We start from the raw sequence: 25368 nt of genomic DNA, 5'->3' as shown, positions 1-25368 counted from the left end.
GAAGGTCATAATTAAGGCAAACACACAAACAAAACATTAAAAAAAACATAGAAGTACAACCTTAGGACGGAATAATTGTTCTCTATTGAATAAAAGATACTAACATGGCCTACAAATCTTGAAAGTTAAAAAGGGAATATCAAGATTTCATCTTTGCGTGAAAGCAAAGATATCTACAGGAAAGAAAGAGAAGCCAAATGCAAATGATATTTAGAATTTCCAAGGGAAACATGTATGGAAATCTCTGTTTGTCAACATCTAAAGTCACTCAAAAATCTAACTGGAGAAAATACTTCTGTAATTTGAGCATTTAAAATATTCAAGGAGAAAAAGTGAATGTTTTCTGAGTAGCACTAAAATGCAATCTCACGAATCTGAGTAGAAAAATCGGTTGAATTAGTTATACATACATCTTAACTAAAAACTCACGAATTAGTGATATTGTGGTTCAACGTGTGTCCCAGGCCTTTTCTCTTTTCTTTCAATCTCTCATGCTATTTGATTAATTTTTTTCTTAATTCTATTTAATTGATTTTCTAACCAAATAAAGGAAACACAATTGTCAATAGGGAGAATTACGCGACACATCAAATATTTACACTGTATTTACCATTCATAGCTATTTCAGTAAATTTACCATTCGTTGCACGTTTGAATACAATTGACACATGTTGTATTCGTTGCGCATTTGAATACAAGTGATACAAGTTAGTAACAATTGAACAATAACTACAAATGGTAATTAGATAAATTATAGTTATTAAACTTTAAGTCGTAGTGGTTTATGAAAATTCCTTATTGTCAAATGTAACTTGCCCAACAAAATTTCAATGCGGCAAATTAGAACGGGCTACATGGGCTAAATGGCCACACTGTCAACTATCTTTTGGGCCATAATATAGAGGGAGAATGAGGCCCGTCATGGAAGAATTGCAGGCCTCATAACGAAGAATTGCGGGCCTCAACTATCGTGGTTTATTTTCGTTATTGATGGACTATTTTTTTTCTAAACTATTTTATTTTGCATAAATTCTCTTATTTTTACTTTTATTACTTGTGGTGTACTAATATTACTTGTAATGCTGAAATTGGAGAAATAAAAATATTGAGAAAGAAAATCTATTTTAGCAACATAAAAAACACGTGATAGTTCTATTAGTTAATGGTCCATTTAAATGTTTGGTCAGTTGAATTAAAAGTGCTATTTGAAAAAGTAACTAGAAGTGGTAAATTGATGAAAACTTAAATCAGAAAAATAAATTTTTGAAAAAACATATGCTCACAAGATAATAGAATATGAGAAAAATAAACCTACCCTAAAACTTGAGGAATCATTTGATATTAAAAGAAATCAAGATAATTGGAAAGACTTTGGGAAGTGAGCTCACGCCTTGAACTACCACTTAAGTAGTTAAGTGTGGTATTTGCAGCTGTGCCGCTTCACTTTGTTTTTAGGGTTTTTCAGAGTCTCTCTTTCTTTTTACCTTTCTCATCGCCTCAGCCGAGACACAGAATTCAAATATGAGGTAATTTATCTCTTCATTTTCCATTACGATTCCTACTGTATTCTACCATTTTTCTTTACTTTTTTAAGATCTCAGCTTATTACCTTATTTGTTTACGAGATTATTGATTCATATCTGTACTTTAATGTCTTCGGTTCTAGAATTTGGGGTTTTCTTCTTCTTTTTGCTGCTTTAACAATTATAATATCTTTTTTACTTTAATTTGTTGTTTGGACTGGGAACTCTTATATCTCGTGAATGTAATACTAGTAATCAGAGGCGGCTCCAGGAATTAAATTTTATGTGTTCAACTTTTAAAGTTTTCAGCATTGAACGAATTATATGTTTAAAGTTATTGGTTCATATCTACTATTTATATAATTTTAATAATTTTTTACACATAAATTTTTACTCCGCGTTTATAGTTATGGTTTCAATTGAATCCGTCAATTGGACACTACATCCGCCCCTGCTAGTAATGGCAGCTGCAGATATGGAAGTCTTCGTTTCTTGTGGTTTATGCTTAATTTTTTTCCTACATAAGCAGTATTATTTAATTTTAAAAAATGTTACTTATGATGAAAAAAAAGAAAAAGAAGTTAATCCTTCTTTCACCTGTATCCCAGAAGAAAAAGGAAGAAATAAATATTTTACTCTTAAAGAGCGCTGCGAAGTGGTATCAGTAATAAAATAATACCCTGCTGATTTAGAATTAGTCTGATTCACTCGGACGTGCTTGTGGCTTAGAAGAAGATTCACATTCTCACTTACAGTGTTTGAGCTAAAGCTACTATAGTTTGGATGAAACCATAACTCTAACACTACATCCGCCCCTAGTCATGACTCATGAGAAACTTATACACTACACTTACTGAGATAGACTATGTTAAATAGTTTTCAGTGATCAAGTTTCCTTTGCTTAGTAGCTAGTTAGAGTAATATATTTTCTTCTCTATCCAAACATTAAAATGATAGAACAGATTCCTATTTTAGTATGTAAGTGAGTTTGGTGATGCCAAAAAGTTTTGGCTGCTTAGATAATTTCTTTTGTTATCCCCTATATGTGAATATATTATGACTCTTCTAATATGCACAAAACCCTTCATTCATATTTTTTTTTTGGTTGGCAGCCTCCATCCCCAAGTCAAGTGGGCCCAGAGACCTGATGTGGTGTATCTCACAGTGCTATTACCAGATGCTAAAGATCCGAAAGTAAACCTGGATCCAGAAGGAATTTTTACCTTCAGTGCTACTGCTGGGGCAGGAGATCGTCACTATGAGCTGAAGCTTGAGCTCCAGGATAAAGTTAATGTTGAGGTAGGAGGCATTTGTTTGATTTGGTTACGTCATTAGATTGATTTGGATTTTCTAGTTACTCATATATGTGTCCAATAGGGACAGGTTAGATAGAGCTAGCGTGACAGAAATGCTGTAAATCATGCTTATAAAAGGCAAATCACTAGAGTAATTGAATCAATCAGAAAGGCTAATTTTATAATTTAGTTATGATAAGATATAACAAGGGGATGTCAGTTTATGTGATTTAGCAATCATAAAATAGTGACAAGATGGTGGCAGTTTGTGTGGTTTAGCTATCGTAATATAGTATCTAGTGGTGAAGAGGAACTGAGTTACTGAAGACACAAATTTTAACCTGCCTTTGATTTAATTGCTATACTTGTCTATCCCCGGTACTTAGAATTGCATTCTAATTTGCAATTTCATTCTGAAGGAGAGCAAAATTAGTATTGGCGTGAGAAGTATAGTCTGCGTTTTGCAAAAGGCAGAGCCAAAATGGTGGAACAAATTATTGCGTGGAGATGCGAAAGCACCACACTATGTGAAAGTAGATTGGGATAAGTGGGTGGATGAAGATGATGAAGCTGATGCTGGTATCATCTCTATCATGTTCTGACAATCTCTTACCATAGTTGTTATAACACATGCAGAAACTGACTTACTGCTTCATATGTTTTTTAGGTCCTGGCGATATGGATATGAACTCAATGGATTTCTCGGTAAAAATTTAATGTGTTACTCTATATATATGCTGCATGTTTAGTTTGGAGTATCTTCTGATCTTTCTCTTCACTGGTGTAATTTGCAGAAATTCGGTGATATGGGTGGAATGGGAGGTGATATGGCTGGAATGATGGGTGGAATGGGTGGCATGATGGGCGGGATGGGTGGCATGATGGGCGGAATGGGCGGAATGGGTGGCATGATGGGTGGAATGGGAGGTGATATGGCTGGAATGATGGGTGGAATGGGAGGTGATATGGGGGATGACCTTGATGACAGTGATGATGAAGGTAATTTGATAGCTCTGAAGCATGTATAGATTGCCTGATTTTTCGTTATGTTGATGTTTCGTTGGATTTGTATCCTCATTGAATCAGTGATAACATATTTTGCACAACTTTGTTTGGCCTTCTTTGTCTTTTCCTATCCTCTGGAATGCACAGGTGGAGAAGAATTGGAGCAAACCTATTCAAGCATGTTGCTTTTAAAGACATAACTACTAAAATTTTACAAATGATTGAGGAATTTATGCATTCTGTGTTATAACGTCATGCCTAGTATCGTACGTGATTCTTCAAAATTGATATGGTGGAAATGGCGGAACTTAGCAAAATCTTGTACTAACCGTTTCTGGTTTTTCTACAGCATTTGTCATAAATGAGATACTACAAGTTGTTAAATTTCTTTTAGAAGAATCTTGTAATGGCCATTCAGCAACCTTTTAATGTCAATGAATTCCAGTGGTCTCGAAGTGTTCTAATTTCTTAAAGTCATGTTCACTTGAGCTGCACATAAAGTGGTATACAAATAGTAACAATTGTATTGCTTTAGTTGACAATATTAAGGTACTTGATGAGATGTTAAAGGTTTCGTTGATCGGATGACACTTGAAAGACTTGTATGATGAGAAATCAAGAATTAGAAAGATTCTAAAACTTGAGAAGTAGATACTAGTGGATGTCTCCTTTGGTGTGTTTCAGGATAAAGCTTGACCCCCAGTGTTACCTCTTTCCTAAAGTTGATGGTTGCGGATAAATTTGGAATATATGTTGTAAATATGCTAATCAGGATATTTCCTAAAGAAATTATTTGCATACATTACCTTAGGCTATTTGTTATTTAAAGGAGTGTATATTGTTTAGATGCTTATGTTCTGAGATTTCCCTTCCTTCTACCTTGAGGTTTATTGTGGCCTTTTCTACTTGTCATAGGGTACTGTATATAAAAGCTCGATTTAATTCTCTTTTGCAGAGCAAGAAGTGACAAAGCCTTCAGCTAAAGCTGATGAGAAGGTAGATGAGGAGCCTAAGGGAGAAGGCAGCAAGGTAGCTGATGAGGCTAAATAGGGAAAAAGTGGGTGCTCCGCCAGGCTCTTGAGTGCATAAATAGAGGTTGTTGCAGAGATTGTTGGCTTTGCTTTCAGCAATGCACTAGAGTGGCATGGTTATTAGTAGTCCCTTTCAGTTCATGAAAGTAGAGAAGCTTGTTGAACTTGGGAGTTAGCTATGAGGGACATTATCATTTTCATCCACCTGAGCTGGAAAACATACCTCTATGCTCTATAATTTGGGTTTTTGTAATATTGTTTAAGTTCGACTGAAAATGGTGTTTTTGAATGACTTGGATCAAATCTCTGTATCTTTCTGAAGTGCCATCTCTCTTTTTCGTGCTACTGCTTTAATGTGTGGTAGTTAAGAATATAGTTTCGATTTGCTTGATACCAGGTTGAGGGGTTTTCATCCCTGTTGTTACTAGTAGTTTGGAAATGATTTTAACAAGAAAGAGGGTACGTGTACCTTTTGATGGATTTTTCCTGCTTAAATAATTAAATAATGTTTACAACCATTAATTAATTTATGCAAAAGAATAGTCTCAAGTTCACGTAGAGGAGGAGGAAGGTCACAAATGTAATTATGAGAAGAAGTTTTATCAACTGATTTGAATTTAAGGTACAATTGAATGAAATAATCAGCCGAGCGAGGAAGCCATCTACTCGGTCCTCTCTTCTCTGTTAGCAATTAACAACAAATTCGTTAGGCTTATCGTTCAGTGCTATTATTGGTTCTCTCTTTTTCTTTGGTACAACTATCCGAAACTTATGTGTGCACTATTCTGTGATCTCCATTTCCGTTGTTTTGATTGTGATAATTTTCTTTATCTATATGATATCTCACCACACTACTCGTGATTACATTATACTCTACAAGTTGGTCAATTTTGTTTTTTGTATAACCGTCAAACACTTGCTAATATTGGAGCTTATTCAGTCCAACCCTAAAATCTAAATCTAACTTAAGAAGAAAAAAAAAGTCCAACCCTAAACCCTTGTGTCCGAGCCGGAGCTTTGGTTCTTCGCTGTTACACAGAGAAAGAGAAGTAGAGTAGGAGCAACAAAGAAAATGGATGGCGCAGAAGAGATGGACATAGAACAACAATCGCTCTCTCTCCCTATTCCCAACACTTCTTCTAAGCGTTTTGGTATCAAAAACTCTATTCAGACTAACTTCGGCGACGATTACGTTTTCCAAATCGTTCCCAAGTATTATTTTCCTTGCACCTTCTCCCTTCTTATTATGTAGTAGTAGTATTAATTTTTGTTTCCCATCATAAAATAAAATTCTCACTGAACAGGAATGACTGGACATCAATGGCGGTATCACTCTCAACTAATGCAATTAAATTGTACTCAGCCGTAACAGGACAGTACATTGGGGAATGTAATGGTCATTCCTCGACCATTAATCAAATTGCCTTTTCAGGTCCTTCATCGCCACATGTACTACACTCTTGCTCTTCCGATGGTACTCTCAGAGCTTGGGATACTAGGTCTTTTCAGCAGGTTCCACTTTTTTTTTAAAACTATTTATATGCATTTGTAATGTGTACTTTCACACTTTTTTGTTATTTTATTTTTGATATCAAATAGATGGAATGCAGGTGTTTTCAGTAAGTGGTGGCTCTTCTCAAGAGATATTTAGTTTCTCCTTCGGTGGAGCCAATCACAATCTGCTTGCTGCTGGCTGTAATTCTCAGGTACTACGCCTTCTATCCGAAATTAGCAGTGGTTTATTTTAGTAGAATTTTAAGTTAGTGGGTGCAAAGAACCACTGCAAAATATTAGTGTTTGTGTATCTATGTAATTAAGAAAAAAACTATTTTAACTATATATGTGATTCAAATTATTTAGTTTGGTCCGTCATAAGCTATTGACTGCTTGCTTCAGCCTCCAAACGAGGAATTCAAATTGTTTGAAGCTACAAAAATAATTCTTCTTTGCCAGAAATAATTCCAAAGATCTTTTTATTATATGAGAGATGTGATTTGGCTTATTCTTTTGACTGAGGCACATGGATACTCAGCTCTATTCATTAGTATGAGATCTGTGGCAATTGACATTGGATTGTGGTTATTTTTGTACAGCTACACTTCTGGGAATGGAGAACCAAGCGCCAGGTTGCTTGCTTGGAGGATTCTCATACGGAAGATGTTACGCAGGTGTGTTACTATACTAGTTTATTGACTCATTTCCCGCTGCACATTTGGTCAGTAGGCAGTGGAGTATATTTTGATCTTCTTACAATTAATGTTCTATAAGTTAATGATAGTTTCTCATCAGAGCTAGAACAATTCACACCCATGTTAGTACAGCATTGCAAATTGTATTTCTTAGAGCTGAATAATCTGAAATTTCCTTTGTATTCTAATTGCATCACAAGAAAGATAAGATATAGCTATACTAGGTATTTGTCTTACTGTAAGTCATTAGCATGTTTTTGAAGTTAGTATGTTTGATAATATCATTGAAATGTTGACTGATTTGGAAGTTGCACTGCTCCACAATAGGCAGATATGATTGTGACATTCGTTGCATGTTCCCCTAACTATCTAAGACAGAGAGCAGAGAAAATTAATGACTGACCTAGCTGGGATGCAGAGTTATTTATGCTTCTGATTATACTAAATGCATGATCTTTTGGAGTCTTTTATCTTTTCTTTTTTTTGTATCTTGAAGTCTATTTTGTTGCTTGTGGTCACTTTTAGGTGCACTTCATTCCAGGCTATGATGATAGACTCATTTCGGCATCTGTTGATGGATTGATGTGTCTATTTGATACTGGTGGAGATATCAACGATGATGATCACTTGGTATCGGTATGTTAAAAATTAACTTTTTGCAGTCCTTTATATTTTCTCCTTGTTTATTTAATTTAATAATTATAAGTACCTCATCAAAAATTTAATAATTGTAACTACAACTACTTTGAGATGGTGCAGTCCCTGAAAACTTTAGGTGGAAAAGTCTACACTAGCTGTAAATCAATAGTATGTCTTATGTCTTGCCATATTATGAAGTTTTTTCTGAAATCCATGCTTTTGTCTCTATAGAGATATGCCAGATTGCTATTGAAAACTTTCATGAGCTTGGTTAACTAGTACTCAAAAGGAAAATAAGTAGTTACTGTATATTCTAGGTATAAAATTTTCAGGCATCTCTTGTTATGAGAACTCGACCTCCATCCACGCTCAGGATAATGACACATTGTCTTCTTCTCATGATGCTATTGATTTTATTTATTCTTCACTTTTGAAATTGCTAGTTTAATGTCAGTACAGTGTAGACATTTAGCTAACTTTGAAGCAAAACCTGGGATATTGTAGTTTTGTTGATTCATAAGCTCTGCCAGTGTTTTCATGTTTCTATCTTCTTTTAAGTAGATTTCAGTTCCTTTTTTATCACTGTCTGCTACTTATACACAAGATGCAATTACAGGTACTCAATGTGGGAACCTCTATTGGAAAAGTGGGATTTCTTGGGGAGAAGAATCAGAAGCTTTGGTGTTTAACACATATTGAAACTTTAAGGTATTATAGTTTCCATATTATCCTAATATGCTTCATTTGGCTCCTTGCCTGTTGTCTTTTATGCTAAACTTTTGGTCCCTTGACATAGTTGGTGTCTTTTGCATGTTATTGTGCATCTCTCCTGGTTGTAGATATCTCTGACGATGATCTAGCCGTTTTTACTCTTTGGAGGAAAAATCTGACATTCTCACCCTCATTGTTTTGTTTTTATTTCTTTTTCTGTGCAGTTTCTGGGACTGGAAAGATGAAAGAATTGAAGCCAGTTTTGAGGATGCTAGAGCTTTAGCCTCTAAGAGCTGGATCACAGACCATGTATGTGACTTGTACACTTATTCATTTCTCTATTCTTGTTAAAAATCTGATACATGTATGTTGTTCAAAAAGAAGACAAACTTATCCTAGTTTGCTGTTGGCAGTGATCTATCCTCGATACTTGGCAACTGCAATGTTCTGCACATGTTAGTTTTAGAAAAAAGAAATAAAAGGATATAAGATATCGGAGAAGTTGGAAAAATATATAAAGTGCTCTGGTATTGAAGGCAATAATTCCGAGTTTAAATGGAGCATAAATTGATTATTCTGGCTTAAATTCTGATGGCAGGTTGATTATTTTGTTGATTGCCACTATTCAGTGGAGGAAAACCGTTTCTGGGTGATTGGCGGGACGAATGGTGGTTCCTTGGGCTATTTCCCTGTAAGTTATAAAGAAACGCGAGCCATTGGTCCTCCAGAAGCAGTTTTGAGTGGTGGACATGAAGGCATTATTAGGAGCGTCTTGTCTGGCGTGCCAGGTGAGACCATGGATAACCACGGTATCTTTGGATGGACAGGTGGTGAAGATGGCCGCCTATGTTGCTGGTTGTCTGATGGTTCCGATAATAGCCAATCATGGATCTCTACTCTTGCTCTGAAATCAGAGAAGACCCGCAGAAAGAGCAGACATTCTCCGTATTAGCAATTTTTCCTTTGGATGGAAGATTATGTTGTACATTAGTTTTTCTATATTATGTCTCATAATTATATCAATGTAGGCTTGCTTCATTTTGCAAAATGCGGTCTTTCTTGGTTTGTTCCTTTTTTTAATTATTTTGGGAAGGTGCTTGAGCTCGAAAAGATTGTGAGGGCGCACCAGAGCAAGTGTAATACATCTTTGGATTATCCTGATGGAAACCAGTAATTGTCCCATTTCTGAATTTTTGATTGTTAACTCTGCCTATGAACCCATGTCAAGTATATTTGATCCTATTCTGAATCCGATCATTTATAGGTTGACAGTAAATGTGAAGATAATCGATCTATTATGAATCTTCTGAGTATGTATTAATAAAGTGAAAATTTTGCATAGCTGATTTTAATTAATTTAAGATCGAGGCTTTGGTTCATTGACTCTTCATCTGACTGTTGACACAATACACTCTTTCAGTATTTCAGCTTTCCATACTTGCGCATTTCAAGGACGCTCCACTCAAATCAGTGTGGAAATGGAGAAAATCGAACAAATAAAGAAAGAACAAGATAAAGTGTTTGCAAGAAAGGTAAGTAATGTAATAAAGATTCTTTAAACAAAAACGAAAAAGGAAGTAGTAGATGTTAAGCAAAAGACCTCTTTCTGCGTTCTCAATTAACATATGATAGTTGTAGGCAAAATGCAGTCTTAATAACTTACAGAAAGAAGTACCCACTTGAGGAGTTTATAAAGTGGTCTCATACTCATCCGCTTCTATTCTTCTATGTACAGTCCTCAGATCAACCAAGTGACGCATTGTTGGTCTACCATGTGGACAATTCCACGGAGACCTGAGTCGTGATAGATTGTCAAGTATCTGAAACAATGAATTTTATATCTCGGGTCATGAAGCAAACCAGAGGGAAGAAGAAGATTTTTTCGCCAAAAACTCAAGCAGCTTTTCAGAAATATGATATGTTGAGAAAAAATATACTCCTAGCTTTTTTGGGCATAAACTATCAAACAAACACTTCGAAACTAGAAAAAGTGTTTGGCCAAAATTCTTTTTACCCTTTTCCCCTTCTAAAAGATATTTGATAGAGGTTAAGCAATATAAGGGTGAAGGATGGAAGGAAATATTTTTGTGACATAGCTGATGACCATGTATTCTCAAAATTCACAAATTAACAGGCAAATAAATGGGAATACTTTTACTTGTTTCTGCAAAGCAGAGAGGATGATACCAAAGATACTATGAAATGATCATAAATTTCAAGAACACGGTAAAATGGACAAAAATACCTTTTGCATCTCATTTCTCCCAAGTGGATCTCCAATAACAATAGATGATTTGCAGGCACGTGATGCCAACATTGCACGAACTCTAGGAGGACATAGTGAATCGGCGGTATCATCCTTATAAGTACCCATCATGGAACATTCTTCCTGACTATCGGCAAGAATGGAAATGAGTTCTTTCACATCTGCAAGGACAATAAAGTATTTTTCAAAAAGATGAGCCAAAGTTTCTTAATGCAATAAAGCAGATGCAGGAGCTAACACGACTTGTCCCCCCTTACATTCTGTAGATTACATCAGGCCCAACTGTCAATAGAATGACCAAAAGGGAAATATGTCCAGTAATGCAAAGCGCATTCCAGATTATGAAGTTCTCTCTTTAGTTATCCTCTGCTTAAAGGATTGCCAACTTGTGTGGTCGTTTGTGAAGTTGCAACACAAAGATGAGACATTGACCAATGTCCTGCAGACCTTCAAGTTCATGGAAGGTATGGAATGCATCTGAGTGATTACCTGCGACTCCAAAAGTTATATTTTTGCTGAAGGGAACTGCTTTTAGCTTAAATCGATGCCCTGGAGGAGCATGCAGATCCTCTTCCAATAGAAAACCATTTTTCCTGCGAGCCCAAAGATAGAAATGATATTGTCATCACTCTAAGAGAGGACATATCGCACCAAATAGTTTTTAAGCTAATATGATTAGTAGTTTATCAAACAGAGAAGTGCCAGATGTCAAGATGATTCTGTGGACTGCATTTTGGCTGCTATATTACAAGATCTTTTTACTTCGTTGATCACTATTTGATTAAGTAGAAAAAGAACCTTCCAACTGTTAATTTTTGGCACTTCTATCTGACTAAACCTAAAAGACTTTCTTACTCTTATTCTCATTTGAAATGTTTTCATTTTCTTTCCTTTTTAGTTTCTTCACCAAATTAGATATATCTGAAAATAGGTAAAAAGGAAACAGTAATACTCTCTCTTTGTCGGCACGAATAGTCAGCTTCACGATGGAAACAAGGTAAACTTCGTAATAGAAAAATTAGGTGAAAGAGTGAAGACAATCGACATTTTTTTCCTTTTTTGATAAGGTAAAGTTTTATTGATAAAAGTACCAAGATGGTACAGAAAATTACATAACAGGACCAGACAACATCTACACAAACCTCCAATTACATCTTCCCTAGCCAATCCAAAAATTCCATATACTGATTCATGTTTTCTAATAGACACCTCTTACACCAAAAAAAACGTTATGCAGACGAGTTTTTGATTCTAGAAATCTGATTTTTTTTTTTCTTCAAAACAAACATAGTTCCTCTCACTCCAGATGGTCCAAAATTGCATAATGGATAGTTCTCCAATCTGCCTCATTTCCTTTCTTATCTTCTGTACTTGCCAGCTAGCCAATAGATTTCTAATGCTTGAAGGCATAACCCAAGTAACTCCACAAAGGTTCAAGAATAGCTCCCAGCATTGCTTTGCAATTTTACAATGAATAAACAGATGGTTGACTGATTCCAAACCTTCTTCACACAGATAGCACCTATTGCTTAAATTGAAACCTCTTTTCTGCAAATTGTCTTAGTTAAGCAGGCCTCTCTGATAACTAACCACCCAAAGCAGGCTACTTTAACATGTGCCTTTGTACTCCATAACATTTTCCATGGCCAATTAGATACGTAATGGTCTGCTTGTTTCTGGAGAAGTTTATAGCCACTATTGACAATACTTCATATTTGCGCTTGTTGTCCGAACCATGGTGTCCTTATTTTCCTCTATCACAACTGTGTCCATTAATTGAAAAAATTGACAAACTTCTTCCATCTCCCCATCATTAAAATCTCTTCTAGAATCAGCCATTGGAAGAATAATACACAGCCACACTTCCTTCTTTAGTGAGGGAGTAGTTGTATAAGGACGCAAATCTGTCTTTCAAGCTCACATCCCCCACCCACACTTCAGACCAGAATCTGATTTTTGCCCCATTCCCCAACTTCAATTTAGTATGTTGCTGAAATTCATTCCACAGTTTACTTATGCTGCTCCGGAGGAAATAATGACAACTGGAGGGCTCCATACTTCCTTCTTCTCATACTTGGTATTTATAAGATTCTTCCAGATGCTCTCTTTTCCATCATTATTTCTCCATAACCATTTACTCCCCCGTTTCAAGCTCACATCCCCCACCCACACTTCAGACCAGAATCTGATTTTTGCCCCATTCCCCAACTTCAATTTAGTATGTTGCTGAAATTCATTCCACAGTTTACTTATGCTGCTCCGGAGGAAATAATGACAACTGGAGGGCTCCATACTTCCTTCTTCTCATACTTGGCATTTATAAGATTCTTCCCGATGCTCTCTTTTCCATCATTATTTCTCCATAACCATTTACTCCCCCGTTTCAAGCTCACATCCCCCACCCACACTTCAGACCAGAATCTGATTTTTGCCCCATTCCCCAACTTCAATTTAGTATGTTGCTGAAATTCATTCCAGTTTACTTATGCTGCTCCGGAGGAAATAATGACAACTGGAGGGCTCCATACTTCCATCTTCTCATACTTGGCATTTATAAGATTCTTCCAGATGCTCTCTTTTCCATTATTATTTCTCCATAACCATTTACTCCCCCCGTTTCAAAAAAATTATTTTAGTTTGACTTGGCACAAACTTTAATAAAGAAGGGAAGACTTTTGAAATATGTGGTCTTAAATAAGCCACAGCATTTGTGCGGTTGTAAAACTTTTAAAACTTGTGGTCTTAAACCTGGCATAGTATTTGTGTGGCTATTAATGCTTCCTATTAAGGAAATATTGAAAGGTGCCAATCTTTTTGAAACAGGCTAATAAGAAAATAGTGCCAATCTTTTTGGAACAATGGGAGTATAGACAAAGCTTTTATTATGGAATCTCAAGTTTCTAACTCCCAGTCCACCTCCTTTCTTAACGGTCATCACCTTTTGCCATTTGACCAGATGTAACTTCCTTTTTTTCTGCATACCTTCCCAAATAAAATTGCTTCTCATAGTATTCACTTTCTTCTCCACATTCACAGGTATCTGACATAAAGACATCAAATAAGTTGGAATCCCATCCAATACACTACTAACCAAGGTAGACATCAAATAAGTTGGAATCCCATCCAATACACTACTAACCAAGGTGAGTCTGCCTCCAAGGAATAAGTATTGCTTTTTCCATGGAGTCAATTTTTTGCAACATCTATCAACTACTCCACGGCCAGATCCTCAGTTCATTTTTCCCAGCACCCAATGGAAGCCCTAAATAAGTTGTTGGTAACTGCTCCACTTCACAGCCCATTAACTCTGCAAGATCATCTATACAATGTTCTGCATTAATGCTAAACATACTACTCTTTGCCAAATTCACCTTTAAACCTGTTACTGCTTCAAAGACTAGTAGGACCCCTCTGAGATAAGAGACTTGTTCTTCCTTAGCTTTACAAATCAGTAAGGTATCACCTGCATATAAAATATGTGAGATGACACAACTTGCCTCACCCCTTCTTTCAATATTCAAGCATTTAATCTACCCCAATTGTTCAACTTTCTTTAAGCATCTTACTGAAAATCTCCATAACCAGAACAAATAAGTATGGGGACAAAGGGTCCCTCCGCCTTAGCCCTCTAGAAGAATTGAAGAAACCTTGAGGGCTTCCATTAATAAGTACTGAAAATATTACGGTAGAGATGCAATATTCAACACATTTTAATCATTTCTCATCAAAATTCATCTGCCTCATGATATTCAATAGACATGCCCAATTAATATGATCATATGTCTTTTCTAGGTCTAATTTACAGAGAACTCCTTGCTTTTTATTTCTGATCAAATGCTTCACACTCATTGGCAACCATAGAAGCATCAACTATTTGTCTCCCATTTATAAAAGCATTCTAATTGTCACAGATCAAATTTTTTATCACCACCTTGATCCTTTCTGCCAGCAATTTAGCAATAATCCTTTGGCCTTTTGTCTTTTATGTCCACATCATCTTCCTTTTTTGGTATTAAGGCAATAAATGTAGCATTAAAGCTCTTAGTGAAATTACATTCTTGAGAAAAAAATTATATTGTTCCATACATCATTTTTTACTGTAGTCCAACATTTCTGAAAGGAATGGGATCAAAACCATCTGGACCTGGAGCTTTGTCTCCCTTAAAATAAGCCGTTCCCACTTCTTCCATTGTAAGAGGTTTTTGTACCCAGTCTTTCTCCTCCTTTGTCAGCTTGCTTAGATCGCCTCCTAACCATTTTTGCCTTCATGCTTCAGGTTCTCTAAACAAAAACTTTTCTAAAATCCCAAAATATGTTCCTTTAATCTTTATAAATTTATCATCTTCAGTCATTCTATAACAATCTTGTCAATGCAGTTGTATCTTTTACGCGCATTTGTAACTGGAATTTCTATCTCCATGCTCAATTCATAAACATCTGGACTTTTGTCTCCAAGATATTTAATCTGCTTTGGTAGTATTTTCTGGCTCACTTAGGATAACACACCTTTCAGCCTCAACTTGATCAAAACTTTGAGTCAAAATTGCTCTTTGATCCAAGACTTCTATTTTCTTTTCTGTCGGATTGCCAAAGGCCTCGCTATTCCACTTTTTCAAGTCTTCTTTCAACAATTTCAGCTTTTTAGCCAGGACTTCATCAGCCCTGCCAAGTACATTGTATGAGTTCCACCAATTATCAACTAAATCACTGAAATCTTTATGTTCAATCCACATGTCCTCGAATTTAAAATAATCCTTTCCCTGAATTTAAAATAATCCTTTCCCTTACTCCGATCCCCACATTTTAGCAAAATGGGACAATGGTCTGAAGTAACCCTGGGCAAACTCTTTGTTTTAAGATTTTAAATTGCTCATCCCAGCTTTCAGTAAACAGGAACCTGTCTATTATATAGGCACATGTACTATTCCCCCCTCCCCAGACCAAGTGTATAAGCCACCATGAGGTTGGGGATACAATAAAGATAAATCATCAATGAATCTGAAAAATTCCCTCACAGCTCGAGTATTTCTTGCATTCTCTTTCTTTTCTGCTTCAAAACTGACCACATTAAAATCTCCACCAATAAATCATGGATGTGAAATCAAGCCACAGATTGTAGCCATATCTTTCCACAAACTCCTCCTTATCTTCCGATCACAAGGTGCATATACCCCTATGAATGTGCCTTGAAAGCCAGTATTTTCCTCTTCCATAAACGTAGTAACAGAATGTTGTCCCACATATTTCTCCTTGCATTTCCATTTCCTTTTGTCCAATACACGACAATTCCCCCACTATTTCCTTGAGCCTCCAATTCAACCCACTCACTCCACCTAGACCACCCAACTTGTTTAATATCTTCCTGAGTTAGACCACTTATCTTTGCTTCATAAAGACAAACAATGTCAACATTCCAATTCCTTAAAAGCAAATCTACCAAGCTTCTTTTCTTTTTATCATTCATGCCCCTAACATTCCCACATATAATTGTTAACTTCATTAAGAAACAACCAAAGCCCTCCTACCCTTGCCTCTACCAACATTTTCCGCACCTGAACTAGATTTTCCTTCTTTTTTTCTCTCATATTTTTTGCCAGGAGAAATATGCGTTAGGGTGCAAAGAATGGGAGAAAAATATAACATGCGTTAGGGTGCAAAGAATGGGAGCAAAAGATAATCAAAACATTAGACGAACCAAATGAAGAAAAGAGTTTGATGTGGCAAACTGTAGATTTTGAAAAGAAGAAAAAGCTTCTTGTATTTTTGTGTATCTCTTACATCCCTAAGCAAATGTATTTATACACTACGTCCAATCAGCATCTGAGTACCCAAGAATCTGCTCATGGCCTCGATCCTCAAATAATAACCCTTTGCCTGGAGCTGACTTTACATACTGAAGAATGCGGACGATTGCATCCCAATGACTATCACATGGAGAATCCATAAACTGATTTACAACACTCACAGGAAAGGAAATGTCAAAAGAAAACTGTAACTTGATGAAACGGGCGGAGGAACACTGTCAGAAAAGAAATCTGAATTGAGAGACATTATAGGATTGAAGTGAGTTCTAGCAAATTATCACCAAAATAACAGAATGAATTAATTGTAACTTACTGAAATGGGCGAAGGAACAATGTAGCTGCAAGAAAAATCGGTGTGGTCGCCGGAAAAAACTCAAAGTGATCGGAATAAAACGAAAATAGTATGGGTGGGGTCGGAATTAGCAGATGAAGCAATTGTTCCGAAGGAACTTTTACAAAAAATGGCCGGAAGGAGTCGTACACACCGGCGCGTGAACTCACGCGCTCGCCAGAACCCTAGCTTATGTCGGTGCGTGAGGGCACGTGAGACTGCTGCCGGAGATGTTGATTGGGGTTTAGTCGCCGGATGATGACGGATCTTGTGGTAGTGTTGAATTTTGCACAACACTGACGGAGAGAGAGTTGACGCAAGACAGCCGGGAAAAGTTGCCGGAAAATCAAGGCACAGTGACTTTTTGTTGTATTCTTGTTCCCGGATGTGTCTCACCACCACTGCTCTGATACATGTAAGAAACCCACACAAGAAAATAATTCTTTTGATATATTAACAATGATACAATGACCCCTATATATAATACATGTTCTACTCCTACTACATATAAGATTATTTACACATAACTATTTAACATTAGGTAAAAGAGATAACAACAAGTGACATTTATTTATTTATTCTGATTTAAGTTAAAAAAGCAAAGGACTGCTTATCCCTGACAACGGACTGATTGGCTTAAGCATCAGTGCAGTCATGCTTTTGACTTTTCAAACAGGTTGCTAAAGTTAAGGATAGCATGCAAAGGTTGAAATCATGTCATCTTAACCTCAGAAGTTGAACATAACCATACTGCAGATCGTTCGGGCAGAAACACAACCAAATGATAAAAAGAAATGCCAATAAGAATTCACAATAAACAAGAGCAATAAGGATCTCAATCACCTGAAAGTATCATTGTGGATGGAAATAACTATTTCTTCTTCAGGAGATAACTCCATCTTCAAGGGCCTAGATTCCAGAAAGAAAGAATCACATTTGAAGCCAGGAATGAAAAGTTCTCGAGGAGTGCAGAAAAGAAATAACAGAAAAGAAATATTACAACTTATAGCAGCTCCAATCCACAACAATTCTACTATGGAATATAGCATCACACCTTCATAGATAACTGATATTAATTACAACCCATAACTCATCCCTGCTGCCAGGACAAAACAGATGATATATGGGAGAACAATAAAGGTTCAGCAATCAGAGCAACTAGTCATCATGCATAAATAACTTATAAACATGTAATTTCACCTGCAATATTCCAAACAGATTGCATGACTCTCAATAGATCAACATGTCAATGGAGTAGCATGTCACATCAAGAACTTGCAGCAGTACAGTACTGTTACGTCCCACATTGGTTGAGGGAATGGGTTATGGTCTCCTTATATGGTCTTGGGCAATCCTTCTCTCATGAGTTAGCCCAAGGGCCATATTATCACATGGTATCAGAGCTAGACCCATCGGTCCATGTTGTTGTGTTTCTCAATGTTGGGCCCCGTAATTCACACTGTAGTGGAGTCCTGAGCGTGTGGGGGAGTGTTAAGTCTCACAATGGTTGAAGGAATGGGTTGTGGTCTCCTTATATAGTCTTCGGCAATCCTCTCCTCACGAGTTAGCTTTTGGGTTGAGTTAGTTCCAAGGGTCATACCTTCATAATATATACAGAGTCTTGGGACTCCCTTCTTTGGGGGAGGGGGGCATATTTGCGAGAAATATCCAAAATTTTCAGGCCGGAGAATGTAAATGTAATTGAGGGATATGTACTCAATTTTTGAGAGGCCAACATAAATGCTAATTTATCATTTTTAGCATGAAATATGGAAAAAGTTGAAATACAAGGAGTATAATTTGACCTAGCATCTGCATGAGCAAACTTACGACATACATCAACCAAACGGGCCTACTGATCTTACTTTGCAGATTGTCTAGCAGTTTGACACCAAGAAGAGAATATTTTGATAAATCTATTAGTTGTTCCGAGTTTTAACATCTGATGACTTCCCACATTACGGGTGAAAGATAAAAGCAGAGATAATCACAAAACCATTCACCAAATGCTGCAACAACTCAAACCAGATAACAAGTTACTACTTTAAGATTGAAGCATCAAGATATGATTTGACATGTAAACTTATTTAGTCGCTTCGAGTAAAAATAGCTCAAATCCATTCGAACCCATTAAAGAAACCAAACACAAGGCACAAAAATAAAGTCTTCTCCCAATCCCTGCTTTTAAAATTTATGCTGCTCTTTTTACTGTGCAAAATGACTTATTGAGAAGGAAAAAGAGAAGGTAATCCCTTTATTCTTTTGGTCGAGTAAAGTAACATCAGTATATATTTAGCTTAATAAAACACATTACTTTCCAGCTACTATTGTGTTGGAGGGATTGCATCTATCTTGATCCATTATGAACTTAAAAACAATCTTACACAAAACACATAGCTAGAGAATGAAGAATCTCACCGAAGCAAAGGTTGTTGATTCAAGATAGTTGACTGTGACAGACGCTCAAAATTATACTTCTCGTCTGCGGCATGCTGACCAATCAAAGAAAAATGAGAAGAGAGAGAGAGAGATCATCCAATTCAAATCACATAAGCAACCTTCAAAAACCAAAATCAAATGATAGACGAATTTACCTACAGAGAGGTCAGTATACAAAAGCAATGGAATAATACCTGATCAACAATAAAAAGGTCCTCATCCAACCTGCCTATAATGAATCCAAGATTGAATTGCCCAATCACCTGCATAACCAAAATTTGAAGTTGAGAATTTTCAAGTGCTGATACTAAAACTCTGCATTTCTGCTGAAACTACTAATGACAAAAGTAAACACGGAGATGGAATGATTGCCAATTGCATGTAAATAAACTAGTGATTGACCAAATTTAGCGTTGGAAGTATGACAACCAAATAGCATGCAATAAAACTCACATTTTACAGATATATACCACAAAAGCAGCTCCGCAAATACTCAGAAGTTCAAAAGAGTAGGTTTATATCAGCATAGACAGGACGACAAAAATCACTTATTATGGACTAACAAATCTGTTACAATAATTTAAGCCAGAACGCTGAAGGTTTCATAGTGTAAAGAGAGGAAAAAGAGATCAGACAAATTCTGCAGTTAAAAACAAAATGCAAATAGTGACTCCTGTCATGCCTTGGATTGGATTGATTTTCCAAAGAATAGCTGAATATGAGTATTATATAGCGTTAAGTGAGGGAACATGTTCAGACTGCACTTCAGAGTTGCATTACGGAGTGAAGAAGTGGGTTTATAAGGTACAATTAAACTGTACCTTATCCGAACAATGACAAAAAGAAAAAAATTTGAACTGACACCTTTAAAGAAGTAGGTGATATTATTTACGACACAGAAGAAAGAGGTGGACATATTCAATTTGGGACCAAGGAATGCTAAGAATTTCAATGGGCGTTTATAAGTGCTATTGACTGGAAAAAGATAATGCAGCGTGAGAACACCCCAGTACCACAATATCCTCAATCAAACCAACTACGGAATATTTAACTGAAACATTCAGATGAAACAAAAATCAGAAAACTGCAATTTTTTTTATTAGAGGTGGGGTCTAATAAGGTAGGGGTGTGGATGAAAGAAAAGAATGCTCACGGAGATCCTAAAACAATATTACCTTCCAGCCAGAACAGGAAACAAACTCATTGGCAGATTAAAATGATAATACATGTTTGCTTTTGAATACTAATAAATGGATGAGTCTTGGACCTTCATTTTAGTAAAATCTTCTTTCTTGAAAAGTCTCTCCAGCTCACTGGTAGCAGCGATCAAAGCCTTTTCCTTGGCCTCTTCATTTTCTGATTCAGTGAGCTCCAGGGTTGCTGCAGCATAATCCCTACTGAAGCCATTAAAGAACTTCTTTTAACTAATTGAAAGACCAAGAGCTCTTTTCCCAAGCCAAAGGAAATTACTATATAGTACCTTTTTGTTTTCATTCTTTGAGATGTACGATTAAGGAGTTGCATTCTTGACAGTCTCTGCTTCCTTCTTGATATGAGGTCGTTCACACTAAATTGCAATGTCGAACCAATCTTTAAATCAGATGAAGCCTTAGGAGCATCCAAAGTCAGACTAGCAGGCTGTTCAAAAGAAACAGCATCTACCATATTTTCTGACACATCGTGAATGTTGTTGCAAGTAGAATCAACAAGCACTGATTCAGTCACACATAATTCGTTCATTTGAACCTCATGCTCCTGAAAATGAAATGGTTCAAAACTAAAAGGACTAACAAAAATAGCATAGAGAATGAATTGAAATTGTCTCCTGTTGCATCTATCATTCTAATCCAACAAAGCAAGGATACTTAAAACCATTCAGAAAGGAAATATCTACTAGTTTTCTCTTACCTCCTCAAATTTTCCATTTTGTATACTATTTCCAGGTCGAGAAAAATTATTTGTTTGATCAAGGACTGTGTCCGTTCTTGACTGCTTCATTTGATGAAGAAATCTATCTATCTTTGTGAACTTGGAAGATCCAGACTTATCACAGGTTACTTCATCACAGTTATCAGCCTTAACTGGATTATCTGGAGATTTTAAGGATGTCGTATCCTTCAAAGAATTGTCTTCTCCTGAAGGACATACAGTCAATCTATTTCTCAGGAGAGGTACCTCAGATAACGCAGTACTCATACTCTCGTGCTTTCTCTTATTTACTGTAACAAATTTGGTGAGTGATGACTGGACAATGGTTGCACGATCCACATAATGTGCATTATCGATACAGCTTTTATCTTTTGATCCTGAGCTGAGTGCTTGTCTATCAGCAGTAATCAGACCTCCGACTTCCTTCCAGGGACTTCTGGAACTGCGATTATCTTTCTTCTTTCCATGGAATCGAAGACTGAAGTCTTTCTCTGTTGACCTGTTTCCATCATTTAACATCGCCGTGACAGAAGTATCTTTTAATTCCTTTAGAGGTTTTTTGAGATAGTGACCATCTTTACGTAGCTCCCCAATGCAGTCACCTTCCTGAGTATCATCGCTATCTGACAATAATTGCTTGGATTGAAACTGAAAGGCCTCAAGTTGGGAATGAGTGGATGTATGTTTTTCTTCAAAAACCTCTTGGAAACTATTAACAGCATAACTAGCATGATTAGATGAGTATATCTTCTCTAAAGCTTCTCTCAAAGAATGCAATATGGAGCCTTCATCGGACAGAAATATTTTTCTTTTATCAGGAGTTACGTTGACATCAAATGCTCTGGGTGGGATCGTGAAGTCCATGATTGCAATGGGATATTGTCGAGAGTTTGCACCTCTGTACAACTCATTGACAAGCTTGCCAACTTTTGGCATATCTACTGGCCGTCCATTCACAAAAAAGTATTGTCGATCCCCTATATTGCGTCCACTACCATAACCAGGCTTAGAAATGAATCCTTCAACTGTGCAACCATCAGAAGTACATACTTTAAGAGGCTCCAGACAAGTAAAGGTACTCATACCAAATACTGTTATGATGTTATCTTTCAGGGATCCACTTCCCTGAGTCTTCAGAACTACAGACTTTGTATTTCTTACAGCTGTGTTGGTGCAAACTATTCTGACTCCCTTAGAAATAAGAGCATAGGCCTAGGAGTGCAATAAAGACAAAAAAATTAGTAAATAACTTAAACAACTAAAGCATAAAATTACTTCTTCAACAGGATACCATGCCTATAATCTCTTATTAAGATTAAAAATATTGACAAGAAAAAATTATATAAGGCTAAAATGGATGATTTGGTCACCAAAGTTATAGCACAATGCGACTTAGAATTGCCAGAAGCAAAGGTTTTTTTGATGAAGCAAATCAATTTCATTAAAGTGGGAAAATCTCCCTTATACAAGACGTATACCAAAAAAGTAGAGAACTTACACAAAATATGGTTCTCTACAAATTGCACCCAATCTTCTATATAGACAGGAACCTCATTTTCCAAGGAAGATCTCTATTTTGCACAGTTGCATCCCTCTTAGAAATTGAGTTTATAAAGGGACTCAAATTCAGTCAGGTATTTCCAACTTACTATAAGCTTTTCCGATCGAAAAAAAGAAGAGGAATATAAAAAGAATTAGCAGACATATAAAGAATATCCAAAAAACACTACAACACAAACACAGCACAACTGCTAATATACAAACTCATCTACAATACAGTGTCAGTTAGATAATTATTCATTATCGAGATACCACAAATAAAATGATTAATAATATATTTTCGATATAGTGAAGAAATTCTCTTCTTTTAACTCTTTTTTTTTTTTCCTTTTTTGGTTGAAATAAGTATGTCCAACATATTACTAAGTTTAAAAATCAATGTCCTCCAAAAAGTCAAAGACAGGATTGCTACTGTAACACATAAAAGTTTCGAGCTTTAAGTCTGAACCAACTTGAACTGAATCGTTATACCACCACGAACTGTCCTACAGTTTTGAAGGCACCAGTTGAAATTTTGATCTTCAATTATTTAGTTGAATTACAATTAAATTCTTCCTAAGAAATTAGTAGCCAAAGGCAAGTAGATATTAGATAATGCAGATTAAAGGCATCATACATTCAGCAATGTAATAAGCTTTCCATATTCCTTTCGGATGTTGCGGTGAAACTCTTTACTTCGCACTGGTAAAGTGGAGAACAACTTCTTAACAGTGACAGTGGTACCAACTTGGCGAGCTGTGTTCCTTTCAGCAATCAGAAGGCCCGTACGATCAAAAGTCAAGTGTGTCGCCACTTGCTCATTCTTTGTTCTTGTTTCAACCGTCAAATCCCCTAAAGCACAAAGTGAACTCAATGCCTCCCCTCTAAATCCAAAAGTCGCTAATGACTGAAGATCAGGAAAATCTGATAGTTTTGAGGTATGATGTTTTAGCGCCAGTACCTTCAAAACCAAACACAAACCACTTTGTACCATTAGACCAATTCTCAATGAACACAACAAACAGTACACTTAATCAGCACAAACTAAGAAATATTAACAAACAGTGAAAACCAGCAGCAAGGGAGCTACAGCGGACAAGAGACAACCATGATTGAAAATAGAGATTAGCATAGAGAAAGTTTACAGGTGATACATAAAGAAACACCACACATATATATATACACACTTTGGCATACACATATACACGGGCGGATCTATAGCCCAGTGTATGGGACACGTCAAGCATTCAGGCACCAAAGACCTCTGACTACGCTCCTCAGCCTAGGAAAGATATCGAGCCTCCATTTATGGAGTGGTAGAGTAATCTCGCCATGCGTCAAGAATTGGATGGCAGACACAATTCTTACTAGTTCTCCGCACAACTTTTGTGCAGTTGAAGACTATTATGCCTGTTTAATGAAAAACACTTATAGCTTTGGAAATTTAGTTAGTCCTGCAACTCTCCTAGCTGCACATGAATGCACAGAGAAGGCCCTCGCTCAGGTTCTTTGACATCGACTCGGTTGCTAGGAAGAATGCGGGCTTAGAGACCCATGGTCTTTCCGTCAAACTAGGTATTTTATGTACATATTTTTTAGAATTGATCAGATATTACTTGCTGGCACCCATGCTCCAAAAAGGCTAAATGGTGCACTTGGTTGAATGCTAAGTTATTTACCTAGAGTAATAGGTATCAATTCCCACTTAATACTTTTATTTTTCCCTTTTTTTAGTGGTGCACCTATGTTATAAAAATCTTAGACCCGCCTCTGCATGTACATAGTGACACATAAAACACATACATGACACATACATAAAGACACACACACATTGACACAACCTTGATTGAAAATAGAGAGTAGTATGAAGAAAGCCTACACACAAACACGCATACACATATACAGGCATAAGTGTGTGTGTCTCTGTATACATAATACACACACTCTCTCTCTCTCACACACACACAGAGACACCGAAAACACAATTTTACTGGCTTATTCACAAATAACAAGCAAATGGAAGAGAGAGTGTGACAAAAACTTAGGACAAGAGCAGAAAATAGAACAGCAAAAAGAGACCTTGAAATTGTTAGGCGAGATGCCACAACCGTTGTCGATAACCTGGAAGGATTCAGCGCCATAGTCTTTGAGCGAAACCTCGATGCTGGTGGCACCGGCGTCCAAGCTGTTCTCAACCAACTCCTTGACGGCGGAGGAAAGGTCCAGAATAACTTGACCAGCACAAATTCTATGCACGACGCCCTTGTTTATGGGCTTTATAGTCAACGGTGAAGTTGCTGGTCCTCCGTCCATTTCAATGGCGCTCAATTACAGGGCAATGCCGGTACCTGTAAGGTATCAAATCTACTTCATGCTGAGAACTTACGGATGCATATCTGCAATTTTCTAAGCTTTAAACTGATTATTGAGTAGTGATCAGTGGAGCTTCAATCCAGAAATCAAACCAAACAACAAAACCCTACGGTTTCAATTTGATTACTGTTCAGAAAATCACTTATTTGCCGCCAAAAGAGAATCTTTGCGAGATATAAAATCATCGAAGTGAGATGACGCAGCGGTGTCGTGGTGTAGTTGGTTATCACGTCAGTCTAACACACTGAAGGTCTCCGGTTCGAGTCCGGGCGACGCCATAATATATTAGTTGAA

The 25368-nt window shown here is 36.7% G+C and overlaps 3 protein-coding genes and 1 non-coding gene across 8 annotated transcripts; 3 read left to right on the top strand and 1 right to left on the bottom strand.

The window, feature by feature from the left end:
• The first annotated feature begins 1365 nt into the window (after positions 1–1365).
• Positions 1366–5175, top strand: LOC107787640 (uncharacterized protein OsI_027940). The gene is made up of 6 exons (XM_016609235.2): positions 1366–1526; positions 2636–2822; positions 3238–3397; positions 3486–3523; positions 3613–3817; positions 4779–5175. The coding sequence occupies exons 1-6, from the start codon at positions 1522–1524 to the stop codon at positions 4871–4873; spliced, it is 690 nt and encodes a 229-aa protein (XP_016464721.1). The 5' UTR covers positions 1366–1521; the 3' UTR covers positions 4874–5175.
• Positions 5176–5781: 606 nt separating this feature from the next.
• On the top strand, positions 5782–9583 carry LOC107787639 (WD repeat-containing protein GTS1). Its single transcript, XM_016609234.2, has 8 exons — positions 5782–6066; positions 6159–6366; positions 6465–6560; positions 6948–7022; positions 7569–7679; positions 8299–8390; positions 8618–8702; positions 8992–9583. Exons 1-8 carry the CDS (start codon positions 5927–5929, stop codon positions 9343–9345), a joined length of 1161 nt encoding a protein of 386 aa, XP_016464720.1. The 5' UTR covers positions 5782–5926; the 3' UTR covers positions 9346–9583.
• A 330-nt stretch (positions 9584–9913) lies between these two features.
• LOC107787641 (DNA mismatch repair protein PMS1) lies at positions 9914–25327 on the bottom strand. Of its 5 annotated transcripts, none has more exons than XR_012702721.1 (11): positions 24781–25221; positions 23339–23662; positions 21142–22374; positions 20714–20988; positions 20501–20630; positions 19428–19496; positions 19213–19286; positions 17638–17703; positions 10917–11252; positions 10639–10820; positions 9914–10213 (listed from the first exon to the last, which is right to left on the bottom strand). XR_012702721.1 is itself a non-coding variant. In XM_016609238.2 (11 exons), exons 1-11 carry the CDS (start codon positions 25012–25014, stop codon positions 10082–10084), a joined length of 2820 nt encoding a protein of 939 aa, XP_016464724.2. In that variant the 5' UTR covers positions 25015–25327; the 3' UTR covers positions 9914–10081. The 5 variants fall into 5 exon arrangements, 3 of the variants coding, with proteins under 3 accessions (XP_016464724.2, XP_016464723.2, XP_016464725.2); XR_012702722.1 differs by having other exon boundaries at positions 20501–20627; XM_016609238.2 differs by having other exon boundaries at positions 11149–11252; positions 20501–20627; positions 24781–25327.
• Positions 25279–25352, top strand: TRNAV-AAC (transfer RNA valine (anticodon AAC)). The gene has a single exon. It is a non-coding gene; the product is annotated as a tRNA-Val (tRNA).
• Positions 25353–25368: the final 16 nt, after the last annotated feature.

The sequence above is a fragment of the Nicotiana tabacum genome, chromosome 19, assembly GCF_000715075.1.
Source record: "Nicotiana tabacum cultivar K326 chromosome 19, ASM71507v2, whole genome shotgun sequence".
In the NCBI taxonomy this organism is placed as follows: Eukaryota; Viridiplantae; Streptophyta; class Magnoliopsida; order Solanales; family Solanaceae; genus Nicotiana; species Nicotiana tabacum.
This window is presented reverse-complemented; position numbering and strand designations above follow the sequence as displayed.